The sequence below is a fragment of the Phycodurus eques genome, chromosome 4 (genome assembly GCF_024500275.1).
Source record: "Phycodurus eques isolate BA_2022a chromosome 4, UOR_Pequ_1.1, whole genome shotgun sequence".
NCBI classification, from domain to species: domain Eukaryota; kingdom Metazoa; phylum Chordata; class Actinopteri; order Syngnathiformes; family Syngnathidae; genus Phycodurus; species Phycodurus eques.
The window spans coordinates 10,448,696-10,461,697 of NC_084528.1; the positions used below are offsets into that span (position 1 = coordinate 10,448,696).

The following is a 13,002-nucleotide window of genomic DNA, read 5'->3' on the forward strand; positions in this document are numbered from 1 at the left end:
ATTCCTTCATAAACAGCCGTATGCCAAGGAAGGGCCACCAAATTCCGCATGCACCCACTGTTGTTAGCAGTGTCACGTTCCTCTTTGCTGATATCAATGTTGGGTTACACTGTGTCGCGCTACAATAATGGCACACACCCAGCAATGAAACTGCATATAGATCTGGTTAACTGTGCCAAAGGTATCGTGGTGAGCTGGAAGAAGTGGTAGAAGAAAGTATGTGTTAATGTTCTTAGTCACAAGCAAACGACTACTGAGTGAGTTTGTCTTTCATCTAGCCACTGTTAGCTTTGTCCAGATTAGAGACATTAATTTTATATCGCAGCTGTATTTTTATCGAAGGTGTGTCTCCACTCATTGCTAGAAATGAGTGTCAGTGGGCACCAAAGCCACACAGTAAACGACAGCGATGCAGCTTGTGTTAAAGGGTGGAATCCCCCTGAAAGTTTCTGGTGTGCAGCCAAAACAAACTCCTGCTGATGGTTTGCCTCTTGCCTCCGGTCTCTCTGGCCTACTTCTAGACGGCAGCAGAGGGACCCGCGCCTCTCCGAAGGAGGAGCAGGGGACTCTTTAGGCCCTCCCACCGGCTATAAACCCTGAGGCAGACGGAAACACTCAGACAGCAGACACACGTGGAGCACAGCAGCAAAGAGAGAGAGAAACAAACTGCTGCCATAGGCGGTGAGTCATTTTTGTAGTGGGGACTGAAGCAGCCAAACTGAGCCAAATTGACTTCAAGTTTGCTTGAAGCAAATCAACAACACACGAGTGGAGACTTCAGCATGCCATTAGAACTCAACTTTCTTCCAGAGGATTTAAGAGTGATTCTTGGGATGTGAAGAGAAGAAGAGGATCCTGGAACCTGCAGCCACCTGTTGCAGTGCACTTTTAGCATCAATCGGCAGCCACGCCGCTGTTGCAAGGCACAAGTTAAAAAAACTAAATCATTTAGCTCATTACTCGCCTGGTTGACCACACTTAGCCAGTTAGCTGTCTCTTTCCTTTAACTAACCCGTCAAAGAGAAACTTTCAGGGATTGACAGCATTAAAGATGACTTTCGCAATGCTGCGCACGGCGTCTCCCGCGGGCCGCTTCTTGTACGGCGACATTGCTCTCCTCTCCGAAGATGATGATGAGAATGGCAGCGAAGGCTCAGGCTCAGAGGAGCACTCCACCAATTCTGCGGCCTTCCGCCTGTCCTCCTCGTCCCCGTCTGCCTTTCACATCAAGATGAGCAGGAAGAGAAAGCTGTGCATGGGAGCAGCAGGTACGGCAGCGGTCGAGGCCGTCCTAGGGAGGCTGGGAGCCCCGGGCTCATCTGGCCCCCCTGAAATTCGTCAGAGGACGGCGGCCAATGCTCGCGAGCGGGATCGAACCAATTCTGTCAACACCGCATTCACCGCGCTACGGACACTCATCCCCACTGAGCCTGCCGACAGGTACGCAACCTTTCGCAATACCCACAAACACAATTAGACAAATATGCTCTGGTTACTCCTGTGGTTAGCAACAATGACAAAATCTCCAGATCTAAGTTGATTTTATTACAACATTGTATATTGTTATTTGCTTCATCATTACAATACGTGTTGCGTTAATTCAATAACTAGGAAACTGTCAAAGATCGAGACGCTTCGCTTGGCCAGCAGCTACATCAGTCATCTGGGGAACGTTTTGCTCCTGGGTGAGGGGCTGCATGACGGACAGCCCTGCCACGCCCCATCGCCGCCGTTCTTTCACGTCAACTCCTCCCCGAATCGAGGATCTGACCAATCAGGCCAGCCCAAGCACATCTGTACGTTCTGCCTCAGCAACCAGAGAAAAATGGTGAGCAGACAAAGAAAATAACAAAATATAGCGCCTGTAAGTGTTGAAACTGTCATTGTCCTGTTCCATAAATACAGCCCAAATTGGCAATAATACCGAAATCACAGTAAAGTACACTTGAAATTATATAAAATAGCGTTTTTGAAATCCCCCAAACTTGAGCATATCGTCACAATAGTGTTGTGGTTTAGGGTCATTTAGGTGTTTAAAGCTGGTGTGACATCAGTGACTGAGCCTATAAACCCGATTGGCCCCGAGGGCAGAAACTCTTTAATGTCCGCTTTTGGGGTGAAAGACTGTGTATAACTGTACTGTTGGGACTTAGTTTTAGTCAGACAGGTGGCTTGAAAGATTCTGGTGGTTTCCCGAACCCTGGCAAAAACCTGTGACAAAAATGATTCACAGTTAAAGAATAAAGCAGGAAAACAGAAAAGTCTTGCAGCAACACTGACAAAAAAAAGTTATTATCTCATAGTCTTGGTTAAAATTTGTCCTTGAGAGCTGACACAGCAGGCAAACACCCTATTCAAGAATGTATTGATGTCACCCTGAAAATGCGAAAGTTAAAGTCATGGCGGACCTGAGACAATGAAGAATTTGACTGGCAAGGACTTATTGGTACAAAACAAATGCAATATTTTAAATATTTAACACATACTGTACTTCCTCAGTTAGCTTAATAATTCAAACTAAAATTCAGACTCAACATGAACATGAGCCAATATTTAAACAAGATTTGCAACACAATAAAAGCTACAAACTGAAAAAAAAAAAATCACACTTGGCACGTGATAGAAACTGTACAGAGTTGAGGTCTAAAGTACTGGGCATTTAATTCATGGAGCACGTGAACTAGATGATAAGATGGAGAGCACTGTCAGCAATGGTTTTGGGTTGGTGAAAAAAAGAGCTGAAAATATCGAACTTGAATTATGTACAATGTACCAATGTGATAGCGAGGTGATGTCCACTCAACTTTGCCTCTCTGATCTGGACGTTGCCCATTTAGCAGGATTTATGAGTAAGGAGCTGACATCTGGCAGACTCCCCTGTCGCCCCAGCAGTGTGTGAAAGACAATACTCTCCTCAGTGTAGAAACCCAGAGACCCTTTCGCTGAGGGATAACCTGAATCTCCCCCTCCTCCGCACCTACATGAATTAAAGCCATAGATGTCCTCCGTGTCCAAACCCTAACACTTGCCTTAGATTACATTAACAGAACAATAATCTAGGAAAAATGAAAACAATTAACCTTCAGGTACTTGGTCAGGCTATGCTGTCAAAATGAGCACTGTTCACACGAACCTGCAAAAAAATGACCGAATAAATCATATGCATGCCAGGCCAGTAGTTGGCGATGGGACTTTGAACATTTTACAGACTTCAAATATTTGACTCCACTGGACAGACTAGTGGTGTAACACGTTTACTTTGATTGAGAAGTGTTACAAACACAAACACCACAACAATCCTATGGCCATAGATTGTACTTTTGCCTGCTGACTTGCCCACTGAACTCCTACACGCATTTTCACTGCCATTGCTTCATCTGTTAGCCCCAATCAATTGCTGTTTAAATATAAAGCCAAAACCAAATTTTCATCAATTTGCAGTTAAGATGGGCTACAACCTTCCTGTCTGCTGTCTGCTTCACGCCTTCTGCTTCTGATTCGCACGTGCCCACTGCTCACCTACGTCTCCATTTCACTTCTTTCCTGAAGATCTTTCCCCAAGCCTCTCTCATTCCCTCGCCCCTGCGTCGGCATATCGATCAGCCTGCGTGGTGGAGGTCAGTGCTGTCAGTAGGAGCTGTGTAATACTATCTGCTGCTGTCAACTCACTGCTGCTGATGCATGATGGACCTGGAAATGCATGCTGGGTAGTAAACTTCTGTGTCTCCCGCACGTCACCCTCGGCCACATTTTTCTGTTTCCTATTAGCCTTTTGTATGCTGGACATGCGTTTTGTGTGTTCATGCAGGGCACTGTAGTTGCCAGATATTCGTACACTCAAGTTTTTAGAAGGTTTTTGCATGGTTGCCTCCACCACAACTGTATGAATGTTAGGGGATTTCCTCCAACAAACACGCAAGCTTATCGTTTGATTGCCATTTGTTGGTGGGTTAGTGACTGAACTGGATTACATAACAAATTATCATTAAACTTTGAAGTTGGGTGATGCACAACAAAGACACACAAAATAACCTATTTAATTTTGGTACAGATTGAGGAATTAATTTTTACTTTTAGCAGTTAGTCTGCTTGCGTTGGGGGCAGTCACCTACGAGGAGGGGAAGTTTCAGTAAAAGAAAATGTAAAATAATTTTTAAAAAGCTAACTTGTGTAGCTCTGCATTATTGCTACCTGCAGAACACAAGTGGAACAGTATCGCCTAATCAAACTGGTCAGATGGATTGATGGTTTAGCCTTGAGCAACATCTGCTTTGAATGCAATGCTGTGCACCAATTCTGACAGTAAAGTGGAATGTGAATGTTGCCAATTTAAATGCTGTAGTTTTTATCGATAAAGTTTAAAATAAAATGAAATCTTGGCAATTTTAGACAAATCCTTGTAAATTTCCTCTGTACTGTCCTCAAAACTCTATATGTTGTCAATAGCATCCTTGTGTCCCTTGAAAGGAGCGATATACTGTAAATCCAAGCACAATCTAATGCCATCCAATACAATTGTATCTAATATTCTGCCTTCACTAACATAGTAATGGTCAGATTGGATTGACCCTCTCAGCGAACTATTCATATGAGTGTGAATGTGTTTAATATCTTTTTATGTATTTATTTATTTAACTTTTACAAAATTTTGTTTTTTTGCAGTGATGTTAATGAGCACAATTTTGGACTTCTGAAATTCGTTTGTCTTAGAAGCACCACCAGTCCTATTGCAACACTCCGTCAATACATACAATGTATACAGATGTTTTCAGATGCTGTCACTTTGGTGTAACTAATGGGAGTTATATTTATTCAAATAATACTCAATACCGACACTGATGGTAGCTTGCCGCAAGTTTCATTCATAGTGATCATACAAATAAAAAAAATCCCCATTAACACATACATCAATATTTGATGCTGGTTGATGCATGTAGTTTATATGATACTAGTAATGACAGTACACTGGGTCTCTTTAGCTCACATGAAGCCTTTCTTCCCTTTTAAGCATTCTTTTATGATCTCCTTAGTATCGCAGTACAGCAAATAAACATGGATGAACAGAGAAACCTTACAATTGCATCTTGTCCCACATCTTCGCGCTGACAATATTGAAAGCCGCATAGCTGCCAAAATGAAATTAGCGCGTCTGCTATTTTTCAAGGAGTGAACAAAGGAGGCGCAGATTGAGGGGTTAACTTTGATTGGCAGGCTCCAAGACTCATTTAAGTGGGCTCCACGGCAGAGTCGGAGCGGGTGATTACAGAGGGGATACGATCGGGAAGGTAAAATGAGACTTGGTGTCCTGAGTACATTCTTTGTCCGTTTGCATTTCCAATTTGTTCCTCGTCATCTTGTCACTTCTGGTTTAGTTTATTGCACATCTAAAGAGTCAACATCAACTGTGTTTGTTTTTTTTCTTTGACTTTTTAGTGTTTTACTGATACTCAGACAAAATGCCACCGCAGAAAAAATACCAGTGATGGCGATGAGGAGAAATGTTCAGAAACTGAAATGGCTGAAGTCCAGGTCTGTCCATATGTCCGGTAGCCTTATATTGTATTTAGAGATAGTTTACATTTAGAAATAGGAATGTCAATACTCAGTATTGTAAAATAGCAAGTGATGTAGACTTTTCCTAATTTGTTAAACTTTTTTCAAATTACATGCGGGCTACAGTAAAAAGTAATTACATGTGTTGACTATTTTGTGTGGCTGAACAGAAAGACAGCACAGCTGGAAAGTGACTTATCTCTTTTTGTGGGTTTGTGCATCAGGCTCATCGTTTTGTTGAATCAGGGAGGCTATTGTTAATGACAGCGAAAGTGCATGAGTGTGTATTTGGTGACACCGCCACTGAAGTGAAGCACGTAACATGCTTGTATGGCACATGCGCACACACACACACACACACACACACACATTTGCTCTCTGTGTCTGGAAGTCATTGGTGGTGTAGAGCAGAGCAACAAATGAGCTAATTGTTCTGAAAATGATTTATCCTGCGCTGTGGCCCGTACAGCCAGTGTTTAATTCAGCTGCCGCTATTAGAAACACATTGGCGTTAAGCTTTGATGGCGACGTTAAAGAAGCCTGGAAAGTGCTCTGTTAAAAAAACTCCCTCCCTGCTCACACTCACACCCTCTCACACATACGACATACATATATATATATACACACACACCCACACGCAAGCAAGCCTGTGCACCTAACCACGCACCCAGTGGGCACACCGTGCAGCACGCAACAGACTTGATCAAAACCATGTCATTCCGAGTCTCCTCGTTTTTCTTCCAGAGCCAGACGGCAGTTCATTGCTGCTTTCGAGACATCCAAAAACCCCTATATGATTACTCAGTTAAGGAGGCCTGGATCACGACAGCCTTTTCAACACGTCCTAACTAATGGTGTGCAGGAAGTTGTGGAAACAGACATGGAGAGGGAGAGAAAACAAGGGAGAGAAATAGCCACAGACTCAGTGGGATAATCAGCCTGCCATTTGTCCTACAGTTTGGACAGTTAACTTTTTTTTTTTTTTTTTTTTTTGCCTAAACTCCGCTTTGCTTCTCTATGGAGACCAAATGGAGCATGCGTCTATGAGAGCCTAACTGCATGGATAGCACTTTTAGGAGCAAACTAATGACTGTGGTTTTTACAGTCATTTGGTTATTAGTCTGTTTTGGGTGGAAAAAAGCATGACATCACTTGTGTGCATGAAAGTAGACATTTCAAGGTCATAGATGAAAACTAAATTACCCTCATTTGCTGATACTGCTGCTGTTGCCACTTTGCCTCTAATTTTAACGGATGCTAATGAGGTGCATCGAAGGTGGCTAATAAAGGGGGAGGGGGGGGGGCAATTTTCACATATATTCTTGCTCACGACTGGCATGTGTGTGTGTTTGCCTTGATCAGTGTGTGCGACTCAGTGCCGTCATGCGTGGACCTGTCTGTATGTTCTCAGTCCAGATGGAAGCAGTTAAAGCCCAATTTAACAGCAATAGATGAAGCCAGGTCATATAACTAACAAAATCTATTAGTGAAACTATCATTTTGTTGTCATTCGGTCTCAAGGGGGAAACGGTTGTTCACACATAACCCTAAAACCATATTACATGTAACTAAAATCAAAATAAAAATAAAAAAAGAAATTCTATATATGTGCAGTATTATAAACATCTACTAATGTCAGTGACAGTGGCTGACATGGAATGCTCATCTCAATTTGTGAATAATTATAACATCATATTAAACTGTGGCGTGTACATGTGGTGGATTAGGCAATCTAACACAAACCCAATGTTTTTCAAAAGCCACGAGGATGCTTATTTGCAAACCACACTGAGTGTGAAGTGCGTGTCTAATGTCTCCAAGCCACATAATGGCAGACCGAGACTTAGTTAGCGTGTTACTTCACTTGCCACGACGACTGCACCATTTAAATACGAGCCTTTAATCTAATCTGCTGTTAAATGGACGATCATTTATGAGGGCAATTACAGCTCGTATGATCCGCTCCATGTGTTCATTTCTACTGTACATACTGTACTATAGCTCACTCCCTGAACTGAAGGAATATGAGCAGTTTTTATTTCATGCTTGAATACCAATCTCCATATATGATTTACAGAGCTGGGCCCAAATGAAATTATATTTTCCAACCAGTTATTCCTGTCTTTGTGCCGCCAGGAACTAAATTAGATGTTTGCATTTGACAGAATGGATTAACACAGGGAAATAGGCCGAGAGCATGGAAAATCCACAAAAAAAGGAACGACCTGGGTTGAGTTTCACAGGAAAACAATATTAAAGTTCAATTGTGCCTTTGATAGGTAAGCGTTTACTGTCTTCACACTAAGGTTAACACAAAGTTCTTTCACCTTGATAAAACAATAATATTGGCTCAATGTGCTAATATCCTCATATCGTATCTAAAGTAAACGTCATCGGGTAATCATATTAGTGTCGGACAAATGGCTCCAATGGGAAGTTTGTGTGTGTGTTTGGTGAGAGAGAGATGGATGTCATGCGACCATGCCGGAATTAGTCTTCAAGAGATTGTTTTGACTACCCAGTCAGCCTTAAAGACCCCCTCGACCTCCTCCCCCTGTTTGGACTGAACTAGTCACACCCCGCTAGACTGCCCTCCTCCCCCACCCGCAGCTGTGGCACTGTTGCTCTGCACCCACAGGTGGGACATGTCCAAGTGATGGCGGTCAGACGTAAATTAATAATTGTACAAATTGTAGGGCCGGGTGAGTCGTGCGCCAACTTTCCCACCGTCTGTTGTCTACCCGTAATGTTGTCATTTTGGATGAAGGTGAAGTAATTTAATCCGTTATCAGAGAAGGCACTTATTTGGAAATTGAAGTCGCTGTTAAATAGACCCGCAACCCACACTATGACGCACTGGATTTCTCTCAGCCAATCAGTGAGGAACAATTGTGTTAGTAATTTAAAGACACACTTATAGGGCAATGGAAATTTATACTTGTTCTGATTGCAAATGCAACAGAGACAACTGTGAAAATTGAAATGTGCTCCGATAATGGTGTACTGTTGAAATGGGAAGTAGTTTGTCATATTCAAGCTCAAATTAAATTATATTTATATATCTATACATACACACATGTACATCATTCTACCATTTATGTGGTTTAGGCAACAATCTGACTATAGTTTCATGTTCCTTTAATCCATTAATCACTGTAATATTGATTAAATCCTCTCATGGGTCACTTCATTTTGTAACCGAAACCGCACTTCTCCATTTAGGACACTAATACTGTCTCTGCTGTTGATCAATGTACACAAAAGTACAAGTAGCAGCTTCTGTGGTCGCGATTGTTCTCGTTTCAGTCGCTGAAATAAGCACGTTCTCATTCTAAGTATGGGTATGAACAGAGATCAGACGTTTTACAATGAGTTTCTTTCTTCACCCGCTTGGATGAAGGATTCTTTCTTTTAAGTCACCTTAGTGAGTGGGAGGACAGATTCCTCCCTAATTCCAATGATCTCACCCCCTCATTCTGCCCTGATATCTATCACATACCCACGGCTGTTGAAGGCGGTCAAGCCAATTTTTTTCTCCGAACACCTACACCTTTTGCACAGTCTGGGAGGAAATGTGGAACAGGTGTTGGGGCTGATGAGTGGGAAGCTAGGAGGCACGGTCCGCACGGTTAGTCGAGACTGTCTGAGAGGGGAGTCAGGAGAGGACAGGAAAGAACTCTTTTTCATCTAGGACTTCACCTGACACAGACTATAGTTCTAAAAAAGCTACTACTCCTTCAGTGCATTTAGAGCCGAATTAAATGAGGTTTCTCTGGATAGTATTTCTCTTGTTTATGAAAGGCTACATATCTTTTGTCAGCTGTGAGTTAATCTATGAAACATCAGCCTTGAAAAACAATAAACGAAGCGGGGTTGATGTGTTGCATATCACTCAGTAGTCTGCTCGCTAAAATCCCTCGAGCGTTACTTTAAAGTTTAATAGTAGCCGAGAAGTGAGGGGGAGGGAAAAAGTGATGTTATTTTCCTGGCAAGATAGAGAAGCAGTCCACCAGCCAGGAAATCAAAAGTGCGCTGCTCTGATACCACAGATAAATACTCTCCTGTCAAATGCCAGCTCATGATGTCAGACAGAAATCACGTTCAGTTAAAAGTCAGCAATCTCTGCTACCCTTTTTAAGAGTTAATTCTGCAGTAAAAACTACAACTTTACAGTGCGTGGTAAACTTTCAGCCATGTCACATAAACCTATGTCACTTTCACGAAAGGAGTTTGTAGGATTTGGTGCAGAGCTGCAACAATAAAATAGATATGCCAAGCATAGATTATAAAAAACAGAGGTACGATATAGATTGAATTTAAAGTACCGTAGAAAATGATGATGCATTTTCACTTTTTAATGAATTAGCTTTTTAATTAAAATCATGATGGGTTTTCTTTTTCACTTTTTTCCAGTCCACACCACTTCCAGTGATATACACGTGGGTTTGTTTGTGAATATTATAATTTGTTACCCTTTGGCAACCAGTTGGTGCACATATACAGGAATGCTGAAATGAAGCCAAAATAAGTCAGACTGTGTTTAAGAAGCCGTCACGGTGGACGACTGGTTAGAATATTTGCCTCACAGTTCTGGGGAACAGGGTTCAAAATCCGCCCCCGCCTGTGTGGAGTTTGCATGTTCTCCCCGTGCCTGCGTGGGCTCCGGTTTCCTCCCACATCCCAAAAACATGCATGGTAGGTTGATTGAAGGCTCTAAGTTGCCCGTAGGTGTGAATGTGAGCGCAAATGGTTGTTTGTTTCTATGTGCCCTGCGATTGGCTGGCGACCGGTTCAGGGTTAGCGGTAAAGAAAAAAGAAAATGGATGGATGGATGTGTTTTTTAGAAAGTGAGTTACATTTGGTTCCGGTCCATTGATATAATGCAAACGTCACATCAGTCTGAGAAGTTAGAAAAATGACCTTGGTCCCAACCTTGAAGGCCTTTTAGCCGGCTACTGCCGAGGCCTACAGCTCTTAAACAGACACGGGAGGGGGCGGGGTGGGGGGGTGGTGGTGAGGGGTGAGGCAACTGAGGCTCAGGACCCTGCTGCAACACTGACATGATGATATATATTTCTTACTTCACAGATGTGTATACTTCATAAATAATTTTAGATAGCAGGATTAAGGATAGATTGACCCTAAATGTTGACATTTATATACATTTTTCATATGCCTATCATTTTACCGTATTCTATATGTATCTTCTTCCAATCATATATATACAGTATATGTACGTATACATACATACACACATATATATATATATATACATACAGAGAGAGAGAGAAAGTTTTATTTCTCAATGTATTCAAACTTTTCTCATGTTCCCTGTACTTTATATAGTTCAATATTTACTTTGATATTCCAGGCAAAATGTATTGCTGTATCAAATGGGAAAGTTCACACTTCATTTTTAAAATGCTGGTAACCTTAAATTTGGAATTATTTTAGCAAACAACACCACATACCTAGTTTAAGATAGGAATTAAGAAGTTTAAAAGCCGTGATAAAAAAAAAAAAAAGTGCATATTGATTTAGCTTTGTTTCCAACATGTATTTGATTTGTGTGAGCAATAATCTGAAAGCTGTCTTCTCTTGCAGAACAAAGACAGAGACAGGAAGACGGCCATCCGAAGTTAACAACCGAATGGAGAAAAGGCCGCCACACAGCCGACGCTCTCAGTGATTTATTGTTTTTGAATACAGTAGCTTGAAGACTCATTAGATGTGCGATACATTTCTGAGACTTATCTTCAAGTACTACAGCACTTCTTATCAGACTTTCAACAACTTTTCAAAAGCATGTCCTTGTATAACTTTTTCTACAGTGCTCTTAAGAGAACTTTTTGAGTGTTTTCACTTTGGAAAAAAAAGCATTTCAAGACTCTCTGTGACATGCATTTACTGTAGAAGCCATGAAGACCTTTTAGTTGTGGGACTTTATTACTGTAGTCACAGAGTGTAAAGAGCACTTGGCACATGATCACAAAAACACAAAAACCTATGAAAGACAAATTTGTATTCATCAAAAGCTGTGTAAACTGTAATATAAATGTATATTTATGTGACATAACATTATATATGAAACTATGTTATTTAACAGGCATATCAGTTTCTTGAAAATTAACTAAGAGTCGCTTGCACAAAACATTGCCTTTTTTTCACAATTTTATGGCATTATATGGTGGTTACATGCTGGAACTCTTGTTGTGGTTTTCTTATTTCTGAGAACAATTTTTATGTTGTGCTGGAAAATAACTAAAGATGGTCAATAAATTGTTTTGTATCCAGGAGTAAATTCAATTCACATTTTGGTGGCATAAGATCTTGTCATATTTCCTGTTCCAGTCATTACATCTTATTGGGAATCTTGCTGTTGAGACAAGTGGAGAAATTAACAGTTGATTGAAAACTAGCATTTTTAGTTTAAAAAAAGCATCCATCCATCCATCCATTTTCTGAGCCGCTTCTCCTCACTTTGGTCGCGGGCGTGCTGGAGCCTATCCCAGCTGTCATCGGGCAGGAGGCGGGGTACACCCTGAGCTGGTTGCCAGCCAATCGCAGGGTTTAAAAAAGCATGGCGCAATAATCGGTCCTTTTTAGCGGCTACAGTTGCTTCCACCGAAATTCAACTTTTATTTTCAGCTTCCTCCCCTTGTACTTTAGCCCAAACGTACTCCCCCCTCTCATCTCACTGTTCTTTCTTCCCCTTTTCCTTTTTCTGCTCTTTGGGGGCAGCAAGATCAGAGCTGAGGGAGACAGAAGGATACAGGATGAGGCGGATAGGAGGAGCACAGAGGAATGTGAAAAGAGGGGGGGAAAGCGGGGATGGATGAGGTGGAATTGAATCTGCAGGTATAGCTACTTGGACATCTGCTTGTGTCCCCTTGCTGTCCTCTTCTTTACCTCTCCACATGCTCTTTCTCTCACCGCCTCCTCGTTGGCTCTTCCTTCCTTTTCCCTTGAGAGCCACTGGCCTGGTGGTGATGACTTTCCAGGGTGTGGAGGCTCACAACACTTGTTACGTTGGTTTTTGTCTGTCTGTCTGTCTGTAATATCAAATGTATCTATCTAGTCTCTATTAACAGTTGACCTACTATTAGTGATGAGCATCTAGCATGTAATAATGCTTGAAAAATTTATTTAATTGATGTCTCACAACATGGAGTTAATTAAAAGCAGAAACATTCCAACAGATACATGACAAAAACAGATAAATGACAAAAAAACATTTGCCTAGAATATCCATCCATCCATTTTCAACACCACTCATCCTGGTTAGGGTCGTGGGGCACTGGAGCCTATCCCAGCTGACTTCGGGCGAAAGGTGGACTACACCCTGAACTGGTCGCCAGTCAGTCGCAGGGCACATATAGACACGGACAACCATTCGCACCCACATTCACACCGTCACTATGTGTGAACTGAAACCATGCTGCCCGCACC

At 41.9% G+C, this 13,002-nt stretch overlaps 1 protein-coding gene across 1 annotated transcript; it reads left to right on the forward strand.

Moving 5' to 3' along the window:
- The first annotated feature begins 635 nt into the window (after positions 1-635).
- LOC133402005 (basic helix-loop-helix transcription factor scleraxis-like) lies at positions 636-11,688 on the forward strand. Its single transcript, XM_061675550.1, has 3 exons — positions 636-1,440; positions 1,612-1,828; positions 11,158-11,688. The coding sequence occupies exons 1-3, from the start codon at positions 1,052-1,054 to the stop codon at positions 11,194-11,196; spliced, it is 645 nt and encodes a 214-aa protein (XP_061531534.1). The 5' UTR covers positions 636-1,051; the 3' UTR covers positions 11,197-11,688.
- Positions 11,689-13,002: the final 1,314 nt, after the last annotated feature.